Below are 23,093 nucleotides of genomic sequence, written 5' to 3'. Positions count from 1 at the left end.
TGGAATTTATCTAGATGTTTAGTGAACACTTTGAACCCCTGGAGGATTCACAAAAGTTTAGAATGTTCAGCCGTGAACATTTTTTATTACAAATTTGTTATTTCAACCATGTAGCTTTTTTTTCCCACAAGGGTATCAGGACAAAATGCACCATAAAATGTATTGTGCAATTTCTCCTGAGTACACAGATACCTCATATGTGGTGGAAAGTAATTGTTTGGGTACACGCGCAGGGCTCAGAAGAGAAGGAGCGCCATTTCACAGCAAAATTGGTTGGGATTATTAGCGGACGCCATGTTGCGTTTGAAGACCCCCTGAGGTGCCTAAACAATGGAGCTCCCCACAAGTGACCTCATTTTGGAAACTAGACCCCCCATGGCATAAATCTAGATGGGTAATGAGCACTTTAAATCCTCACGTGCTTCATACAATGAGCCATAAAAGCAAAAAAGTACTTTTTCTGCCACAAAAATGTTGTTATTTTAGGCTCAATTTTTTAATTTTTACAGGGTTAACAGAATAAAATGGACAGCCAAATTTGTTGGGCAGTTTGTCCTGAGTACGCCGATACCTCATATGTGGCAGAAAACCACTGTTTGGGCGCACGGCAGAGCTCCAAAGAGAAGGAGCATCATTTGACTTTTTAAATGGAAAATTAGCTCGAATAGTTAGCCGCACCATGTTGCGTTTGGAGATCCCCCTGATGTGCCCAAACAGTGGAGCTCCCCCACATGTGACCCCATTTTGGAAACTAGACCAAATAAAAAATACGGACGGCAGTAAAAAAAAAAAAAAAAAAAAAAAAAAAAAAAAAAAAAAAAAAAAATGAGCGTCTGTCACTGAGGTTACCCGCTGTCATTGGATCCAGCGGTGACAGCGATTAACCTCAGTGACACCTCAGCAGATCGCGCTACTCACCTCAGTTGATGCTTGGAGGTGACCGGAGCGGCGGTGTCTTCTGCAGCTCCTGTCACCTTCATGCTGGAAGCAACGCTGGAGGTCCGTGGATGACGCCGGACATGGAGGGCTTTTTGGGGCTTATTAAATTGGTAATGAGGGAATGTGTTTGTGTTTTTTATTTCTAATAAAGGATTTTTTCGTGTGTGTGTTTATTTACTGTAACTTACAGATTAATCATGGAGGGTGTCTCATAGATGCCTGACATGATTAATCTAGGATTTAGTGGCAGCTATGGGCTGCCATTAACTCCTTATTACCCCGATTTGCCAACGCACCAGGGCAAATCGGGAAGAGCCGGGTACAGTCCCAGAACTGTCGCATATAATGTATGCGGCAATTCTGGGCGGCTGTTGGCTGATATTGTTAGGCTGGCGGGCTCCCCATAACGTGGAGCTCCCCATCCTGAGAATACCAGCCTTCTTCCGTATGGCTTTATCTGGCTGGTATTAAAATTGGGGGGGACCGCACGCCATTTTTTTTAATTAGTTATTTATTTATTTCACTGCACAGTATAGACCCGCCCACTGGCTGCTGTGATTGGGTGCAGTGAGACACCTGTCACTCAGCGTGGGGGCGTGTCTCACTGCAACCAATCATAGGCGCCTGTGGGCGGGGAAAGCGGGGAATACGAGATTGTTTAATGAGCGGCCGGCTTTTTCAAAATAGTAAAAGCCGCCGGAGCAGTGAGAAAGCCGTGCAGCGCCGCGCCGGAGATCAGGGAACGGTGAGTATGAGAGAGGGGGGGAAACTGACCGACAGACTGTGAGAGAGGGACAGAGATAGTGACGGACCGACAGAGAGAGAATAGAGACCGAGAGGGAGAGACTGACTGACAGAGAATAGTGATTGACAGACATTGGGAGACATCGCTCGTTTCCAGTGTTTTAGGAAACATGCGAGAAATGTATTTAGAAAATCGGATGTCACTAGGATGGTGTGAATGCCGTCCCGTGACATCCGATTTTTTACACGCTCCCATAGACTTGCATTGGAGAAACTCGCAAAAAAGCAGCATGCTGCGATTTTTTTTCTCAGTCCGATTTGGACTGAGAAAAAAAAAAAAAAAAAAAAAAAAAAAAAAATCGCAGATGAGAGCTGAATCATTCACTAACCTGTGTCCGATTCCAATGCGAGATTTTCTCGCATTGCTCTACTGCGAGAAACTCGCAAGTGAGAAGCAGCCCTAACAGTTGTTCTAGAGATGAGAAGGTGTGTCCAAACTTTTGGTCTGTACTGTATATACGCACACAAATTTATTTTATAATTATATGTTATATATATTTTGGCTATTTCCAAAAAAATAGCAGTGTCCCCATTACTCTTTACATACTCCTTTTTTTGGGATTTAGCATTCCTGTGAATCACTAACCTAATCAGTTTCTTGGAACTGCTTCACATCTATGTTGCATAGAGTGCCCATCTTCTGGCACCTGTCAACTCTTATTCCAGCCCAGGATGCTGTGACTAGATCCCACAATTTATTTGCATTTGTTGGCTTTGCTGATGTCAGCCCACAAGTGTTTTATCGGATTAAGGTTCAGGGATTGGGCTGGTCAATCCATAACATCAATGTTGTTGGACTGGAACTGGAATTTTTGCTTTTTGGTGTGTTTAGGATTGTTGTGTTGTTGAAACACCCATTTTCAAGGGCATTTCCTCTTAAGCATAAGGCAACATGACCTCTTCAATGTTGAGTTTGAGGGTTTTCTAAGAATCTACTGCGCCTACTGGTAAAATTGTTTGACATGTGGAAATAATTTATACCAAAAACAGTGAATATTCTGGTCATATTGGACTGCTATTATTTTGAACATTACTGTACAATCATGGCCCAAAGTGTTGGCACCCCTTAAAATTGTTGCAGAAAATTAAGTATTTCTCCCAGAAAATTAGTGCAATTACACATGGTTTTGCTACACACGTTTATTTCCTGTTATGTGTATTGGAACAAACACAACACAAAAACACAAACAAAAAAACACTAGACGGAAAAAAAGGCAAATTGCCATAATTTCTCACAGAGCCTCAAAAATGGTCTTAACAAAATTGTTGGCATCTTTCCAAAATTGTTTCAAGCAAGTAATGTTCGTTCTAACTCACCTGTGGCAAGTAACAGGTGTGTGAGCAATATGAAAATCACACCTGAGACCAGATAAAAGGGGAGATGTTGACACAATCTTTGCATTGTCTGTCAGAGTGTTCCACAGTAAGCATGGGGAACATACACCTTTGCCCACGGTGCGCAACATAACCTAGAAATTTACAACCTATGGCACTGTAGTTAATCTCTGTGGACAGCAGAGAAAAATTGATGAAAGATTGCAACACAGGATACTCCGGTTGGTGGATAAGCATCCCCAATCAAGTTCCAAAGAAATTCAAGCTGTCCTGCAGGCTCAGGGTGTATCAGTGTCAGTGCAAACTATCCAGACACATTTGGATGAAATGAAACGCTATGGCAGGAGGCAAAAGGAGGACCCCACTGCTGACACAGGTATAAAAAAACCCCAAAACACTAGGCTGCAGTTTGCCAAAATGTACGTGAGTAAGCAAAAATCCTTCTGGGAAAGCGTCTGGTAAACAGATGAGACCAAGATAGAGCTTTTTGGTAAAGCATATCATTGTACTGTTCACTGAAAATGGACTAAGCCTACAAAGAAAAGAACACAGTACCTACAGTCAAATATGGTGGAGGTTCAAAGATGTTTTGGGGTTGTTCTGCTGCCTTTGGTACTGGGCGCCTTGACTGTGATTAGTGACTGAGTTTGTGTCCTAGGTTACAGGTTTTCCTGCAGTACAATGACTCCAAACATACTACAAGAAGCACCTAGAAGTGGATGGAAACGAAGCGCTGGAGAATCCTGAAGTGGCAGCAATGAATCCAGACCTAAATCCCATTCAACACCTGTGCAAATATTTTAAAATTGCTGTTGGGAGAAGGCGCCCTTAAACTAAAAGAGACCAGGAGCAGTTTACAAAATAAGAGTAGTCCAAAATTCCAGTTGAGAGGTGTAAGAAACTTATTGATGGTTATAGGAAGTGATTGATTGCAGGTATTTATTCCAAATGGGTGTGCAGACAAATATTATAAGTTGAGGTGTCAACAATTTTGTCAGGCCCCTTTTTTGGGAGGTTGTGTCAAATTATGTCTAGTTTCCCTTTTTGGTGTGTTGTCCCAATACACACAAAAGGAAATAAATGTGTATAACAAAACAAGGGTGCCACCACTTTGGGCCATGACTGTATGCTCGACTCTACAAAACTTCTGTACTGCACTCAAGTTGTAGAACTCTATCACCAGAACTATTAACCTTTCGCCTAACATGCCCAGCAACCTTGAAAACTCACTTTTTGAAAAGCACCCATGTTTCATAATCAGATTTAATGTCCTGTACACAATGTGACCTAGTTATAAATATCTGCACTCTATCCTGCCATTGACAAGCTACTCTTGTTGCATCACTCTGTACTATGTATTAGTGTTGGCTCAAATACTGCTTGTGTGATTAGTTCACGTAGCTTTTTTTTTTATATTCCCTTGCCTACATAGGGACAGTTACCGACACAAACCCATGTACCTATTGTGTCACTCCTTGGACTTTATTTACATTGTAGGCTACTCGGCAAGGACCCCATTCATTTTTAGTCTCATTGTACAGTTGTTTTTTCAATTTCAGCTGTCTTGGATTTACATTGTTTGGTGCAATAACCAAAAAAATAAAATATTTACATACTTTTCTTATTTTCCAAGGAAAAGTAAACACCGTTGGCACAGCATCCACCCTCAGCCGAATGGTCTGACCAGTCCGGTCAAAGCAGAATTCCTCAAAATGGTCAGAGCACAGCACTGCTTTACAAGATGGTTTAAAGGTGTCCCGTCGCATGTTTGTTACCCACATTTTCAGAATTTCTGGTCGTCCATGGGGAAACCTTTTAAAAATAATTATTATTATTATTAGTAAAATATTACATATACAGTGGGGAAAAAAAAGTATTTAGTCAGTTTCTGGTTTTACACAATCGGCAGCGGTGTCTGAAGAATTTCTTTAACACAAAAAGGCGTATGATAAGAGGTCTGGGAGAAAACTGTGGGAGTCGGTATCACGCAGTGTGAAGGCCATGTAGAAATCGCGAGACCTAAAATAATGGACAATTGTAAGGTAATAATTTACGGTAGGATTTGAAGATCATTTTTTGTTGCCAATGTTAAAATTTTGTGACAGTAATATAACTATGTAACCGCCGTAGGGTATGTCCGCATGCTGCATTTTTTTCTGAGTGCATCTTTTTTCCTGAGATCACAGAAAACGCAGTTTGTGGCCCAAAAACGCATGATGTTCTGCTGCGTTTTTGTTAATTCATTTTTTAAGCAGGAGAAAAAAAAAATATATATGATGATAGGATAATTGAAAAATAGCTAGAATAGATAGAAAGGAAGAACATATAGAATAAATAATAAAGAACGGATAGAATGAATTAACAGAATAGCTTGATAGATCGTTAGCTTGGCCAGTTGTTTTTTTTTTTTAAATAATTTTCTGGTTAAAAAAAAAAAAAAGAAAAAAAGAAGAAGTGGGGTCCCCCTCATTTTTCTAAAACCAGCCAAAGTACAGCAGACAACTGGGGGCTGATATTATTAGGGTGGGAAGGGCCATGACTATTTGGCCCTTTCCAGCCTAAAGGGCAATTTACACGCTGCGACATCGCTAACAATATATATCGTCGGGGTCATGGTGTTTGTGACGCACATCCGGCGTCATTAGCGACATCGCAGCATGTGACACCTAGGAGCGACCTTAAACGATCACAAAAGAGTTAAAAAATCGTTGGTCTGTAACACGTCGTTCATTTACCAAAAATCGTTGTTTGGTCAGTAGCGAAGTTGTTCGTCGTTCCTGCGGCATCACACATCGCTACGTGTGACACCGCAGGAACGACGAACATCTCCTTTCCCGCCGTCCACCGGCAATGAGGAAGGAAGGACGTGGGCGGCATGTTCCGGCCGCTCATCTCCTCCCTTCCTCTGCTATTGGGCGGCCGCTTAGTGACGCCGCAGTGGCGTCGCTATGACGTCGAACGCACCTCCCCCTTGAAGGAGGGATTGTTCGGCGATCACAGCGACATCGCTGAAAAGGTATGTGCGTGTGACGCTGCCGTAGCGATAATGTTCACTACGGCTGCAAATGTCACCAAATGTCGCACAAACGACTGGGGCGGGTGCTATCGCGCACGACATCGCTAGCTATCGCTGGCGATGTTGCAGTGTGTAAAGCACCCTTTACAATAGCAGCCTGCAGCCGCCTCAGAAGTGGCTCATCCATTAGATGCGCCAATTCAGACGCTGAACCCGGCTATTCCTGTTGCCCTGGTGCAGTGGTGATCAGGGTAATAAGGAGTTAGTTGCAGCTGTGGGTGGCCATTAAGCCCTAGATTAGTAATGGTAGGAGTGTATGAGACAACCCATTACTACTCTGTAACTGAAAGTAAATAAAACACAAACACCCAAAAAATCCGTTATTTGAAATAAAAGACAAAAAAAAAGGACTTTCTTTCACCACTTTATTAACTCAAAAAACACCTCTGCGGGTCCGACGTAATCCACAAGATATCCCATGACGCTTCCATCACTGCTACATCTGCAGCTCACAGCGAGCGCCAAAGAACATGGCTGTCCACTATGAGGTTCAGGCAGCGGCTCACTCACTGTAAACTTCAGATGTAGCAGTGGTGGAATTGTCATGGGACCTTGTATAGATTACGATGGACCTGCAGGGGTGTTTTTGGTGTTAATAAAGGGGTGAAACAGGGTGCTTTTTGTGTGTTTTTATTTCAAATAAAGGATTTTTTCCGGTGATAGTTTTTTTTTCCACTTACAGATTAGTGATGGGTGTGTCAGATGCCTGCCATTACTAATCCAAGACTTAGTGGATGCTGTGGGCTTCCATTAACTCCTTATTGCCCCGATTGCCACTGCATCAGGACAATCAGGATGAGCCGGGTAAAGTGCCGGGACTGTCGCATCTAATGGATGCGACAATTCCGAGTGGCTGCAGGCTGATATTTTTAGGCTGGGGGGTGCCCAATAACCATGGGTATCCCCAGCCTGAAAATACCAGCCCCAGCTGTAGGGCTTTATCTGTGCTGTTATAATATGGGGGGAGCCTATGACAATTTTTTATTTATTTTACTGTACGATATAGACCCGCCCACTGGCATCTGTGATTGGAAGCCTCAGCCACGCAGTCAGCGTGGGGGCTCGTTTGTGTCCAACCAATCACAGACGCCGGTGGGCAGGGGAAGCAGTGAATATGTATGAGCATAATGTATGCGTGGCTCAGGAAGAAGAATGAGAGGCCACGGGAGTAGTGTGACAGCCGTTCCTTGGAACTGGTAAGTATGAAGTACTTGCTTCTACCCCTGTGCCAGATTCTAGTCCTCATAGACTTTATATAGGGACTGGCATCTGGGCAGATACCATGGATCAATCCCTCGCCGACCCTGAGTCAGCAGGAGATGGATCTGCCAGTCCTCCTAAACGCAGGGACAAAATGCAAAAGGAATTGACATGCTGCATCTTTAAAAGTGCAGCCAAAAAAAGATGCACTGTGCGGACAGCAAAATAAAAATGTAAGACTTTGCTGGGGAAAGAAAATTCAAGTATTTGGGTGCATCTTTGTGACCTCAAAAAACGCACCAAAAATGCATGCATACTGCATCTTTTTTTCTGAGTGCATATTTTTCCTGTGGTCACAGAAAATGTAACTTGTGGCCCAAAAACACATTTTGCTGCATTTTTGTTAATGTGTTTTGTAAAGGAGAAACAAAATATGATAAGATAGGTTAATTGATAGCTAGGATAGAATAGATAAAAATAACGTAGAATAGATAGAATGATGGTTAGCTTTGAGAGCTGTTTTTTTTAAATTATTCTCTGTTAAAACGTGACGTGTGGTGGCCCCCGTTTTTCATATCCAGCACAGGAACAGCAGCAGCTGCAGGCTGCGACCCTCAGCTTTCTGCTGTACCTTGACTAATTATGAAAAACAGAGGGGATCCCATGCTTTTTTTTTTTTTTTTTTTTTTTAAAAAAAAAAAAGAAAGACATGGGGTCCCTCATTTTTCTAAAACCAGCCAAGGTACAGCAGACAACTGAGGCTGATATTATTAGGATGGGAAGGGCCATGGTTATTTGGCCCTTTCCAGCCTAACAAGTGGCCCAACCATAAGATGTGCCAATTCTGGCGCAGGACCCAGCTCTTCACGTTGTACTGGTGCAGTGGCAATTGGAGTAATAAGGAGGTAACGGCAGTCCACAGCTGCTGCTAAGACCTAGATTAGTGATGGCAGGCATCTATGAGACTCCCCCATCATTAATCTGTAAGTGAAAGTAAATAAAAAAACAAAAACACCCAAAAAAATTCTTTATTTGAAATAAAAAAGGCAAAACAAACACCCTCTTTCACCACTTTATTAACCCCAGGTCTGACGTAATCCACACGAGGTCCCATGACGCTTCCAGCACTGCTACATCTGAAGCTCACAGCAAGCGCCATAGAACATGACTGCCCGCTGGGATCTCCCCGCAGCAACTGAAGTGAGTTGCACGATCAGTGGTGACATCACTCAGGTTAGCTGGTGTCTTCCACCTGAGACCGCAAACCACCCTAGTGACTAAAGATCAGCGGTGACGTCACTTGGGCGATTTGCGGCCACAGGTGCAGGACTCCAGCTGTGGCTAACCTGCTTGAAGTTCCCACGGGTCGCGCGGCTCACTTCAGTTGCTGCGTGGAGCTCATAGAGGGCAGTCATGTTCTATGGCGCTCGCTGTGAGCGTCAGATGTATCAGTGTTGGAAGCGTCTTGGGACCTTGTGTGGATTACGTCAGACCTGCAGGGGTGTATTGGAGGTTAATAAAGTGGTGAAAGAGGGTGGCTTTGTTGTGTTTTATTCCAAATAAAGCATTATTTCGGTGTTTGTGTTTACTTCTTTTCACTTACAGATTAGTGATGGGGAGGGTCTATGAGACACCCCCTATCACTAATTTAGGAGTTAGTGGCAGCTGAGGGCTGCAATTAACTCCTACCGGTATTACCCAGATTGCCACCACACCACGGCAAATCGGGAAGAGCCGGGTAAAGTGCCAGGACTGTCGCGTCCTAGGAATACGAAAGTGCCGGGACTGTCACATCCTATGGATGCGGCAACTCCGGGTGGCTGGAGGCTGATATTTTTAGGCTGGGGGGCGCCCAATAACCATGGGTATCCACATCCAGAGAATACCAGCCCACAGCTGTCGGGCTTTAGCTGTGCATCATAATATGGGGGACCCTACGCCATTTTTATTTATTTATTTTACTGTAAGATATAGACCCGCCCATCGGCATCTGTGATTGTTTGCAGTCAGACACGCTGTCACTCAGGGTGGGGGCTCATCTGACTGCAACCAATCACAGACACCGGTGGGTGGGGGAAGCAGTGCATATTCAATTAAGGTAATGAGCGGCCCAGGAAGTGAATGACCTGCCATGGGAGCAATGCGACAGATGCGCTGGTAATTTGGTAAGCATGAAGCGCTTGCTCCTACCCCTTTGTGCTGAACTCTGGATCTCCATAGACTTTATATGGGGGGGGGGGGGGGGAATCAGCGTCTGGCCAGATACCAGGGATGAGTACCCTGCCGACCCAGAGTCGGCGGGGGATTGATATGCCAGTCCTCCGAAACACAGGGACAAAACACAAAAATAATTGATATGCTGCATCTTGGCCGCATCTTCAAAAAAAATGCAGCAAAAAAGATATACTTGAATCGGCCGCCCCCTCACACATACCAAAACTCGCACAAACTAAAGAACTGAGACGGGCTTCCAAAATTGCTGATCGAAGATGGAAGAGGTCTCATTCCACTGAGTACTTCGCTGCTTATAAAAAAAAAAAAAAAGTCCCTCACAACTATCAAGTCTGCACTCACTGCTTCAAAACATACCTACTTTTCATCCGTCATATCCTCTCTATCTCACAACCCTAAACAGCTATTAAACACTTTCAATTCTCTCCAACATCCCCCAGCACCACCTCCCTCTCCTCTTATCTTAGCTGAAAACTTTGTTCAAGCAGATTGATAACATCAGAGCAAGCCTTGGCCCACAATCCCCACAGCTCCTCCTCATAGCTACTCAGCCCTCTTCCTCCAATTCCAGCTTCTCCACCATGACAGAAGATCATCTTTCCAATCCACTCTCAAGATCACATGTAACCACCTGTGCACTTGACCTGCTACCGTCGCACCTCATCCCCAACATCACCGCAGTACTCATCCCGACCCTAACCCATCTCTTCAACCCATCACTATCAACTGGTGTATTCCCTTCATGCTTTAAACATGCTTCGATCACACCCATCCTCAAAAAGTCCTCCCTTGGGGGGCGGGGCGATGTAGCTGACCAGAGAGGACGCATGGGAAGAGAGCTCCTATAATCCTGATCTTATCCTGGCCATTTACACTCAGTTACCTGACCCATTTACTCACTGACCTGCTGCTGTGACAGGAGACACCATCTGGAGGCTGGCGATTCCCACTGGAGCTATTCCCTGACTCTTGCACGGCGTTGCTGGATCTCCTGAGGCTGGAGAGTGTGGAGCAGCAGCCATCTTCCCTACAACCTGCATTCACAGTGACCAGCAGAGCATGACTCTGGAGAGCAGTCAGGAGTGACAGATTTATGGCCAGAGGTGAAGACCCTGGAGTGGTGAGCACAGGGAGCTAATCCCTTAGCTGTGTAACTGGCAGTCAGTGTGCAGCAGCCCATTAAGGGGCCGGCGGCTGTGTAGGAGACTTTAACCCATAGAGTGCTGGAGGGTCTGGAGTGTGTGCCTTGAAACACAGGCCCTGCAGATTCTCCCTGACACAGGAGAACAAATAAGTGGCACATATTGAAGTCCCCACGCTGCGCAGGCCTGCATCATCCTGATAAATACACCCTGAGTGCTGTGCTGCCCTGGGACTCCCTTCATTCTTATTATCCACCCTATAAGTGGCTGTTTTCTGGCTCTCTGGACGTGGTGAGGAAGTGGAGACAGACATTACTAAATATACATTATAAAAGGCACAGATTCAGACACACGGGGGCACAATAAGAGAGGGGTGCAGAATCAGCAAATCCCCAGTGTATCAATATGAGTCCCCCTAAACAAAGTGGAGCTATTGACAAACTTAAGGAGCTCGCAAGGGGTGGTCAGGCAGATGCCCCTAAAGCCAAGAGAAATGCCACCCCAAAAGGTCAGGCACTATTGGATGACGGGTCAGAGGATCAAGATGATTTAACCCTGAGGCAGGTGTATGAACAGCTTCTACAAGCAATTTCTACAAACAACAGCTCCCTCACAGGGAAGATTAAGGAGGTACATTCAGAGGTGGGCCTCCTGCGTCAGGACATGCAATCCCTGAGGGCCCGAGCAGCGGAAGTCGAGACGCGAGTGTCTGAACTGGAGGATCAAACTGTAACACTCAAAACAAAAATGACCACAATGGCCAGATCGGCAAATGCATGGCGCCAGAAAGCAGACGATCTGGAGAACCGCATGCGTCGAAACAATATACGAATCATAGGACTGCCAGAGCGCTCGGAAGGTCAGCTTCCGGAACAATTCCTGGAGAAATGACTGAAATCTAATCTCGGAGATGAGTTCTCCTCAATATTTGCGGTGGAGAGGGCGCACAGAGTTCCAACGAGGCCTCTTATTCCAGGCGCGCCACCACGTCCCTTTTTAGCAAGGATGCTCAACTACAGAGATAGAGAGACAGCACTCCGTCTGGCCCGACAGAAGAGCCCACTCAAGTTTAATAATGCTGCGCTCTCGATCTTTCCGGATTTTTCGGTGGACCTTCAGAAACAGAGGGCCCACTTCATGGAGGTGAAGAAGAAATTAAGGGAGCGGAACATCAGCTACTCTATGCTGTACCCTGCCCGGCTCCGCATAGTGCATGAAGGGTCGTCTCTGTTTTTTACTACACCTGCTGAGGCTGAGGACTGGCTGCAGGAACACCCGAAACCTAAGGGGCAGAAGCAATGAGATTACTTTCCTAGGTGACATTTTTTGTGCCCCCTGGCGACCCACTTCTTCCATGGTTCCTTGAAGCCCCCTTTGGAGACAGATGGGACTTCCTCGTGCCTCGAGTGATGGAGGAATTGGTTCTTGTGAAATGGGAGCCCTATCTTGTGCACCTTTATACCACCTATAACAGGACACTGTATTCAGTGGTGGTATCCCCATTGATGTTTGAAATGTTTTACAGGACTTATCGGAAAGGTCCTGATGTTCGATATTGGTTCTTTAGGTTTACAGCTGCAATAGCATTAAACTTTATTTCTTTGCAGGGACAGGCTTATTACTGTTGGAGGGTTAACCACACTTAATTGCAGGGCAGAAAGCTTCTTATACCTGGGATCCTGGTTCTATAAAAAGATCTATGTGATATGGGGGTCAGAGCTGATATTTATGACCTGGAATGTCAGAGGCCTTAAATCGCCCAAAGAAGGGAATTTTGTTTACTTACCGTAAATTCCTTTTCTTCTAGCTCTAATTGGGAGACCCAGACAATTGGGTGTATAGGCTATGCCTCCGGAGGCCGCACAAAGTATTACACTCAAAAGTGTTAAGCCCCTCCCCTTCTGCCTATACACCCCCCGTGCTCCCACGGGCTCCTCAGTTTTGGTGCAAAAGCAAGAAGGAGGAAAAAGAATTATAAACTGGTTAAAGTAACTTCAATCCGAAGGAATATCGGAGAACTGAAACCATTCAACATGAACAACATGTGTACACAAAAAAACAGGGGCGGGTGCTGGGTCTCCCAATTAGAGCTAGAAGAAAAGGAATTTACGGTAAGTAAACAAAATTCCCTTCTTCTTTGTCGCTCTATTGGGAGACCCAGACAATTGGGACGTCCAAAAGCAGTCCCTGGGTGGGCAAAATAATACCTCGTAAGAGAGCCGTAAAACGGCCCTTTCCTACAGGTGGGCAACCGCCGCCTGAAGTACTCGTCTACCTAGGCTGGCATCCGCCGAATCATAGGTATGCACCTGATAGTGCTTCGTGAAAGTGTGCAGGCTCGACCCGGTAGCCGCCTGACACACCTGCTGAGCCGTAGCCTGGTGCCTCAAAGCCCAGGACGCGCCCACGGCTCTGGTAGAATGGGCCTTCAGCCCTGAGAGAACCGGAAGCCCAGCCGAACGGTAAGCTTCGATAATTGGCTCCTTGAACCACCGAGCCAGGGTTGATTTGGAAGCCTGTGACCCTTTACGCTGGCCAGCGACAAGGACAAAGAGTGCATCCGAGCGGCGCAGGGGCGCCGTACGAGAAATATAGAGTCTGAGTGCTCTCATCAAATCTAACAAGTGTAAATCCTTTTCACATTGGTGAACTGGATGAGGATAAAAAGAAGGTAAGGAAATATCCTGATTGAGATGAAAGGAGGATACCACCTTAGGGAGAAAATCCGGAACCGGACGTAGAACCACCTTGTCCTGGTGAAACACCAGGAAAGGGGCTTTGCACGACAATGCTGCTAGCTCAGACACTCTCCGAAGTGAAGTGACTGCTACTAGAAAAACCACTTTCTGCGAAAGGCGTGAGAGAGAAATATCCCTCATTGGCTCGAATGGTGGTTTCTGAAGAACCATCAGCACCCTGTTCAGATCCCAGGGTTCTAACGGCCGCTCGTAAGGAGGGACGATGTGACAAACCCCCTGCAGGAACGTGCGTACCTGTGGAAGCCTGGCTAGGCGCTTCTGGAAAAAACACAGAGGGCGCTGAGACTTGTCCCTTAAGGGAGCCGAGCGACAAACCCTTTTCCAGTCCAGATTGAAGGAAGGACAGAAAAGTGGGCAAGGCAAAAGGCCAGGGAGAAATACCCTGAGCAGAGCACCACGACAGGAAAATTTTCCACGTCCTGTGGTAGTTCTTGGCGGACGTCGATTTCTTAGCTTGTCTCATAGTGGCAATGACGTCTTGAGATAACCCTGAAGACGCTAGGATCCAGGACTCAATGGCCACACAGCCAGGTTGAGAGCCGCAGAATTCAGATGGAAAAACGGCCCTTGAGATAGCAAGTCTGGTCGGTCTGGTAGTGCCCACGGTTGGCCGACCGTGAGATGCCACAGATCCGGGTACCACGACCTCCTTGGCCAGTCTGGAGCGACGAGGATTGCGCGGCGGCAGTCGGTCCTGATCTTGCGTAACACTCTGGGCAACAGTGCCAGCGGAGGAAACACATAAGGGAGCTGAAACTGCGACCAATCCTGAACTAAGGCGTCTGCCGCCAGAGCTCTGGGATCTTGAGACCGTGCCATGAACATTGGTACCTTGTTGTTGTGCCGGGACGCCATGAGGTCGACGACCGGCACCCCCCAGCAGCAACAGATCTCCTGAAACACGTCCGGGTGAAGGGACCATTCCCCTGCGTCCATGCCCCGGCATCTGAGATAATCTGCTTCCCAGTTTTCCACGCCTGGGATGTGGACTGCGGATATGGTGGATGCCGTGGCTTCCACCCACATCAAAATCCGCCGGAATTCCTGGAAGGCTTGCCGGCTGCGTGTGCCGCCTTGGTGGTTGATGTATGCCACCGCTGTGGAATTGTCCGACTGAATTCGGTTCTGCTTGCCCTCCAGCCACTGCTGGAACGCTTTCTGGGCAAGATACACTGCCCGTATTTCCAGAACGTTGATCTGAAGCGAGGACTCTTGCTGGGTCCACGTACCCTGAGCCCTGTGGTGGAGAAAAAACCGCTCCCCACCCTGACAGACTCGCGTCCGTCGTGACTACTTCCCAGGATGGGGGTAGGAAGGATTTCCCCTTCGATAATGAAGTGGGAAGAAGCCACCACCGAAGGGAAGCTTTGGTCGCCTGAGAGAGGGAGACGGTCCTGTCGAGGGACGTCGGCTTCCTGTCCCATTTACGTAGGATGTCCCATTGAAGGGGACGCAGGTGAAACTGCGCGAAAGGGACTGCCTCCATTGCTGCCACCATCTTCCCCAGGAAGTGCATGAGGCGCCTCAAGGGGTGTGACTGGCCTTGAAGGAGAGATTGTACCCCTTTCTGTAGTGACTACTGCTTGATTAGCGGAAGCTTCACTATCGCTGAGAGGGTATGAAACTCCATGCCAAGATATGTCAGCGATTAGGCTGGTGTCAGATTTGACTTTGGAGAATTGATGATCCACCCGAAACCCTGGAGAGTCTCCAGGGAAGCGTCGAGGCTGCGTTGGCATGCCTCTTGAGAGGGTGTCTTGATCAGCATCCAAGTACGGGATCACCGAGTGACCCTGCGAGTGTAGGAGCGCTACTACAGTAGCCATAACCTTGGTAAAAACCCGTGGGGCTGTTGCCAGGCCGAACGGCAGTGCCACGAATTGCAGGTGTACGTTTCCTATGGCGAAGCGCAAGAAGCGCTGGTGCTCTGGAGCTATCGGTACGTGGAGATAAGCATCTTTGATATCGATCGATGCAAGGAAATCTCCTTGGGACATTGAGGCGATGACGGAGCGGAGGGATTCCATCCTGAACCGTCTGGTTTTTTACATGTTTGTTGAGCAGTTTCAGGTCCAGGACCGGGCAGAAAGACCCGTCCTCCTTTGGGACCACAAACAAGTTGGAGTAAAAACCGTGGCTCAGTTTGCTGAAGAAGAACCGGGATCACCACTCCTTCTGCCTTCAGAGTGCGCAGCGCCTGCAGAAGAGCCTCGGCTCGCTAGGGAGGCGGGGATGACCTGAAGAATCTAGTCGGGGGACGATAGGTGAACTCTATCTTGTAACCGTGAGACAGAATGTCTCTCACCCAGCGGTCTTTTATTTGTGGCAGCCAGGTGTCGCAAAAGCGGGAGAGCCTGCCACCGACCGAGGATGCTACTAGAGGAGGTCGAAAGTCATGAGGAAGCCGCTTTGTTAGCGGCGCCTCCGGTGGCCTTTTAAGGACGTGACTTAGACCGCCATGCATCAGAGTTCCTTTGTTCTTTCTGAGACCTTTTGGACGAGGAGAATTGGGACCTGCCCGCGCCCTGAAAGGACCGAAACCTCGACTGCCCTCTCCTCTGTTGGGGTATGTTCTGTTTGGGCCGGGGTAAGGATGTATCCTTTCCCTTGGATTGTTTGATGATTTCATCCAGACGCTCGCCAAACAGCCTGTCGCCAGAAATTGGCAAACTGGTTAAGCGCTTTGTTAGAAGCAGAATCTGCCTTCCATTCCCGTAGCCACAAGGCCCTGCGGAGTACCACCGAATTGGCGGCCGCGACCGCCGTACGGCTCGCAGAGTCCAGGACAGCAATAATAGCGTAAGACGCAATTGCCGAGGTCTGGGTGGTAATGGATGCCACTTGTGGTGCGGCCGTGCATGTGGCTGCTTCAATTTGCGCTTGACCTGCTGATATAGCTTGTAGCGCCCATACGGCTGCGAATGCTGGGGCAAAAGAAGCTCCGATAGCTTCATAGATGGATTTCAACCAGAGCTCCATCTGCCTGTCAGTGGCATCTTTGAGCGAGGCCCTCTCTTCCACTGCAATTATGGATCTAGCCGCCAGTCTGGAGATTGGGGGATCCACTTTGGGACACTGAGTCCAACCTTTAACCACGTCAGGGGGAAAAAGATAACGTGTATCCTTAAGGCGCTTAGAAAAAACGCTTATCTGGACAAGCATGATGATTCTGGACTGCCTCTCTGAAATCAGAGTGGTCTAGAAACATACTCGGTGTATGAGAAGCTGACTCCTCCGCCGGAGGAGCTGAGGGAGAAATATCCAGCATTTGATCGATGGACGCAATAAGAACGTTCACTATGGCGTCCCCGTCTGGAGTATTAAGATTGAGAGCGCCCTCAGGATCAGAATCCTGAACAGTTGTCTCCGCATCATCAACCAGAGATTCCCCCCGCTGAGACCCTGAACAATATGATGTTGAGGGAAATTCTAAGCGAGCCCGCTTAGTCGGTCTGGGGCTGGGGTCTAAGTCAGAACCCTCAGCCTGGGATGTATGAGATACCCCGGGAGGACATTGTTGGTCCAACTGAGGGGGGCCAGGGAACAATGATTCAACAGAGTCCGTTTGCTTTGATACCGGCCTGGACTGCAAGGCTTCTAGTATCTTAGCCATAGTCTCAGAGAGTTTCGCAAACTCCGTCCCCATCACTAGGACAGTGTCAACAGGTGGCTCCCCCTGGGCCCCTCTTAGCAGAGGCCCTGGCTGAAGAAGTGTCACCGGGGTCGAACATTGCACACAATGAGGGTCAATGGGACCTGCCGGCAGCTGGGTCGTACAGCAGCGCAGGCAGCATAATAAGCCTGTGTTTTGGCACCCCTGCCTTTTGTGGGCGCCATGCTATTGTTTTCCCTGAGTAACACAATAGGGTATATAGCCAGAATGAACTGTGCTCATACAGTGTGAAATATATACTATAAACAAATAATGTATCAATACACTACAGCACCATGGGGCTAGCACCACATGTGCTGCTTACCATCCGCCTAAAAGCGGTTATGAGGCCACCAGAGACCGTGTCTGGGTCTCACAGACTTTGTCCCCCTCTGCAGCGTCGGAGGAGCTGACAGGAATGGCTGCGGCGTCCTGACGAGAGGAGGGAGCCGTGGTCGTGGCCGAGGTGCTCACACTGTGCACAGTGAGGGGGGTGGAGTATGGAAATCATGCTCCAGCCCTCAGTGCTGCTCGTTCCCTGCAGCGTCCCGCCCTTCCCCCTGCCTGTCAGGGCTGAGGGCGGGAGAAAGGGAAACTAGGCCGCAAGCAAGCCGGGGACTCGAGTATAAGCGTGGCCGTCGTAAAAGCGCGGCACACGCCGAAGTCCCCGGCGAACTACAAGTCCCAGCCGCGCCGCACTTTCCCATGGCAGCGGCGGTTAGCGCGGTAGCCCCTACATATAAACACACTCAGCGACGCTGAGTGTGTAATGGCACAGTTTAACCCGGTCAGCGCCGCGGCCCGGTGCACTAGCACACCCAGCAAAGCTGAGGTGTTGCAGTGCGCGGTCCCCACAGGGATACAGAGTACCTTCACGTAGCAGGGCCATGTCCCTGAACGGTACCCGGCTCCTATCCAGCAGGCTCCACAGGAGTTGTGGATGAAGCCCGGTCTCAGTGCCTGGAGACCGATAGGATCCCACTTCGCCCAGAGCCCTGAGGGGGATGGGGAAGGAAAACAGCATGTGGGCTCCAGCCTCCGTACCCGCAATGGATACCTCAACCTTAACAACACCGCCGACAAGAGTGGGGTGAGAAGGGAGCATGCTGGGGGCCCTATATGGGCCCACTTTTCTTCCAACCGACATAGTCAGCAGCTGCTGCTGACTAATCTGTGGAGCTGTGCTGTGCGTGTCTGACCTCCTTCGCACAAAGCAGAAAACTGAGGAGCCCGTGGGAGCACGGGGGGTGTATAGGCAGAAGGGGAGGGGCTTAACACTTTTGAGTGTAATACTTTGTGCGGCCTCCGGAGGCATAGCCTATACACCCAATTGTCTGGGTCTCCCAATAGAGCGACAAAGAAAAACGTATTAAGATATTCTCCCAAATTAAGCAAGTCAAGGCCCAACTGGTGGCACTGGTAGAGACTCACCTCACACGGGACACAGCCAGACTAGTAAACAAACCGTGGGTACAATGGTTGGCACATGTGTTCCACACCAGCTACTCCAGGGGTGTCTCTCTATTGGTCCATAGACATATCCTTTGGGAAGTGAAGGTGGTGAGGCGTGACCCGGAGGGGCGATTTGTGTTTATATATGCGTCTATAAACGCTAGAGATTATGTGCTGTTATGCATTTACAACCCCCCGCCAGCTCGCACCTCCATTCTTAAACAAGCACTGAGCTTTGCCCTCAATTATCCAGATGCGTATGTGTTATGTATGGGGGGGGGGGGATTTTAAATCTTGTGATGAATGAGAAGCAGGACAGGTTTCGGATGGATGGAGGGGGACAACATTCGGCCACACACTTGACTGATTTGCAGCAATGCAGAGAGGGAGGTAGGTGGATTGACCTTTGGCGACTCCGGCATCCTAATACCCGAGAATATACATGTCGAGCAATATTGCAACCAGGGTGGATGACGTGTTACACAGGGTCAGGGGCATATCAGATCACAGCCCAGTGATTCTTAGTATGATGACTAACCAAGGTGTTGGTAAACCCTTTTGGAGGTTAAACCCCTTTTGTTTGAAACTAATAGATCAAAGTGATAGAACTCTGACCCAAATAGAGGTTTTCCTGGAAGCCTGGAATATTAACTTGGTGTGGGACACTCTTAAAGCCTACCTTAGTGGGTGTTTGTCTTCAACCATAACGTATCTTAAAAGAGTGACTAAAACTGAGGATGATATAGTAGAGGGGAGACTTAGGGACTCAGATGCAATATATATATCGGCCCCAACCGATGGAAATAGGGCGGCCTGGATGCAATCATATAGGTTATATATGCAGCACTCTGAGACCAAGTCCAAACGCAAATTGTTCTTTACCCGACAATCATATTTTGAGCTTGGAAATCAATCCAGTAAATTATTGGCATATATGGTTAGGCAACACAACACTTCAAATACAATATTGGGTATACGGAGGATGGATGACTCAATAGCTACATCCCCTGAAGATATTTTAGAGTACTTTTGTGAATACTATAAATCCTATACACTTCTAGAAATCCTCATGGAGTTCAAAGTTGCGTGACATAATTGTTGGATTTGGAGTTTCCCATTTTGAGTGGATCACAACGGGCGTCTCTGGAGGCGGACATCACACTGGATGAAGTGATTACTGCCATCTCGGATATGGCTAGGGGGAAATCTCCGGGTCCAGATGGCCTTCCCATAGAATTCTATAGTAAATATTGTGACGTATTGGCCCCGATTCTTTTAGAGGTCTTCTCACATTTTTCAGCAGGCGACTCTCTACCTGCCTCCTTGTACGAAGCACATATAGTCGTGCTGAGGAAGGAGGGTAAAGACCCACTAGACTGCGGTTCATAGCCGTCCTATATCCCTAGTTAACGTGGATTACAAGATCTTTACCAAAATACTGGCGTCCAGGCTTAATTCAGTCATATTGAGTATAGTTCACCCAGATCAAACCGGATTTATGCCTGGGAAAAACACCTCTATAAATATAAGACGGGTCCAGTCCATAGTGCAATATAGCACACTGGTCCAGGAGAACGAGTGGGCCTTGGCCTCGCTGGACGCGGCCAAGGCATTTGACTCGGTAGAATGGCCATTTTTATTTGCCTGCCTCCAGAGATTCGCCTTTGGGCCTAAATTCAGTAATTGGATTCATATGTTGTATAGCTCCCCGACAGCCAGGATACTAGTCAATGGTACTGTCTACACCCTTCTCATTGAATCGGGGCACAAGACAGGGATGCCCTCTGTCTCCAGCATTGTTTTCACTAGTTATTGAAGCTTTGGCAATTAGAATCCGCTCTCATCCACAGATCACTGGAATCACTATAGCCGACAGCACAGATCAAATAGGATTGTATGCAGATGACATGGTTGTCTTCTTAGATCGAGTGCAAGAGACCCTACCGGTGGTTAGAGACACTATAGATAAATTTGGGGAGTTTTCGGGACTACGCATCAACTGCGATAAGTCGGCTTTGATGCCATTAATGCATGGGTCTGGAATTTCAATGGAGGGTAGGTCACCTCTGCAAGTGGTAACTAGCTTTAAATACCTGGGAATACACATACAGAAAGACCATACACTAGACCTGCAGACGAGTATAACACCACTTCTGGAGCACGTTAAACTTAAATATAACTTGTGGAGCAAGCTACCCCTGTCAGTGGTTGGCAGAATAAATTTAATCAAAATGATATTACTTCCATAGCTTAGTTATACACTACAACATAGTGCAATATCAGTACCCAAATCCTTCTTCTCAATGTTGAACTCGCTTACTACCTCTTTCATATGGGGGAGATCCAGGCCCAAACCGCGGTTATCCATTTTACAGAGATCCAAAAGACTGTGAGGGATGGCTTTACCGGAGTTCTTCCTCTACTACCTCGCGGGACAGCTTAGGGCACTAGAGACTTGGATGCCTGGATGTCAGCTGCCAAACTCTGAGAGTCACTTGGCACACGCGGCTGGGACTGATTGTTTAGTGGGTTTTCTCGAATCAGATGGACTGAACACCACGGCAATTACCCCTCCTCAGGTTGGCAAGATTAGTCTGGCGACAAGCCAAGAGGGTGGTACACTTCGAAGGGGTGGTGGCGGAACTCCCATTATGGGGGAATAGCCACTTCCATACTCGGCGCAATTCTGGGCCACTCACAGCGTCAGTGCATTAGGTGATCTTTTTGTCCCGGAAAATACAACCTTCAAGTCCTTTGAACAAGTCCAGATTGAATATAATGTTCCAAGATCACAGTTTTTTAGATACCTGCAGATTCGCACAGCGATTCAATCCCACATACAGAAAATTGGAGTGAGGAAATTGATATCATCACTTCCTATGATAGGTATTCTAAAATCACAAGGACCTCGAGGCCTAATCTCAACTATATACACTTACCTGTTGTCGGTGGGGGTGGAGTCGGACCCCTTGCCAGCCCAGGATAGATGGAAATCTCTAATTCCCTCTCTACAGGAAGAGGAATGGGAAGAGATATTGGAATCTCCGACTGCAGTATCCCCGTCGGTTAATAATAAGTTGATTCAATGCTACATTGTCCACCAGGCATACCTTACTCCAACTCGATTATTTAGTATGGGCCGTTCTCGTACATCGGAGTGCCCGAGGTGTCATCTCTCAGGGGCAAATTTCATACATATCATATGATTTGGAGCTGTCCCAATATATCTTCGTACTGGCGGGGAGTGACATCTCTGCTGACATCGATTGTGTCGATTCCTGTTTTGTGTGACCCTTTGATATGCCTGTTTGGGGTGGTGGAGGAAGAGTCCTGGGATCATTACATGACAATATTCCTCAGAGAGGCATTGTTTCTGGCTAGGAAATTAATAGCTCTGAGGTGGATGGGAGATTCGAATCCAACTGTGCGGTCCTGGGTTAAACTAGTCAATGCAACCATAGTCTATGAGCGGGTGGTATATTATAATAGGGGGTGCCCGGGAAAATTTAACAAAATCTGGGGTTTGTGGAATTCTTCTCCAGACACACTTGCGGAGGTTTGAGGGAGATTATGCGGATAATGGTGGTTCCCGTTAGATGTTGGGATATGAAACACTGTCCAATGGTATATTGAGATATAATAATGCAATGTGGCAGTTGTTGTTCTTTCTTTCTTCCTTCCTTTTTCTATTCCTCTTTCTATCTTGTTTTCAAAATATGGTCATGCTAATCGATAGCTGTTCTTATGCTCAATATAAAATTAGATATATATGCAAATAAGAAGTATGGATAATAACATTGTTCTATCTTAAGTGCTAAAGATATTATGGACTTTATATGACTGTTCATTGTTATATTCAAATATTACTATCTATATACTGAGCTATTTTTATATGGAAAATGTCAGTTGTACCATCTTTGAAATTGTTAATAAAACAAAGTTAAAAAAAAAAGCCCTCCCTTGACCCCCATTCTATTTGTCTAGCTACCGCCCCATATCACTTCTCAACTATGCCTCAAAACTACTGGAACAGCATAACCATCTTGAACTGTCCTCATACCTCTCCTCCTGCTTCCTCTTTGACCAGCTACAATCTGGCTTCTGACTGCATCACTCTACTGAAACTGCCTTACTAAAGTCACCAATGACCTACTAACCGCCAAAGCCAAGCGACACTGCTCTGTCCTCCTGGACCTGTCCTCCGCCTTCGACAAAGTAGACCACTCCCTCCTACTACAGATTCTCTCATCTCTCGGCATCACAGACTTGGCCCTATCATGCATCTATTCACACCCAACTGACCGAAGTTTCAGCGTCTCCCATTCTCACACCACCTCATCTCAGCCTCAATCCATTGGTGTCCCCCAAATGTCAGGTCTGGGACCCCTGCTGTTCTCCATCTACACCTTCAGCCTGGGACAGCTCAGAGTCCTACGGCTTTCAGTATCATCTCTATGTTAATAATACACAGATCTACCTCTCTGGACCTGACATTACCTCCT

At 47.2% G+C, this 23,093-nt stretch overlaps 1 protein-coding gene across 1 annotated transcript in view; it reads right to left on the bottom strand.

Annotated features, from left to right (window-relative positions):
* The window catches only part of LOC142243656 (THAP domain-containing protein 2-like), a 39,358-nt gene that overhangs the window by 8,757 nt on the left and 7,508 nt on the right, over positions 1–23,093 (bottom strand). The window contains exon 3 of the mRNA XM_075315784.1: positions 4,695–4,890. Within this exon, the coding sequence (XP_075171899.1) occupies positions 4,695–4,890 (196 nt within the window). The remainder of the gene's footprint in view (positions 1–4,694; positions 4,891–23,093) is intronic.

This window comes from Anomaloglossus baeobatrachus, chromosome 1 (assembly GCF_048569485.1).
Source record: "Anomaloglossus baeobatrachus isolate aAnoBae1 chromosome 1, aAnoBae1.hap1, whole genome shotgun sequence".
NCBI classification, from domain to species: Eukaryota; Metazoa; Chordata; class Amphibia; order Anura; family Aromobatidae; genus Anomaloglossus; species Anomaloglossus baeobatrachus.
Note: the sequence above shows the minus strand (reverse complement) of the source record. Positions and strands in the feature narration are given on the sequence as shown.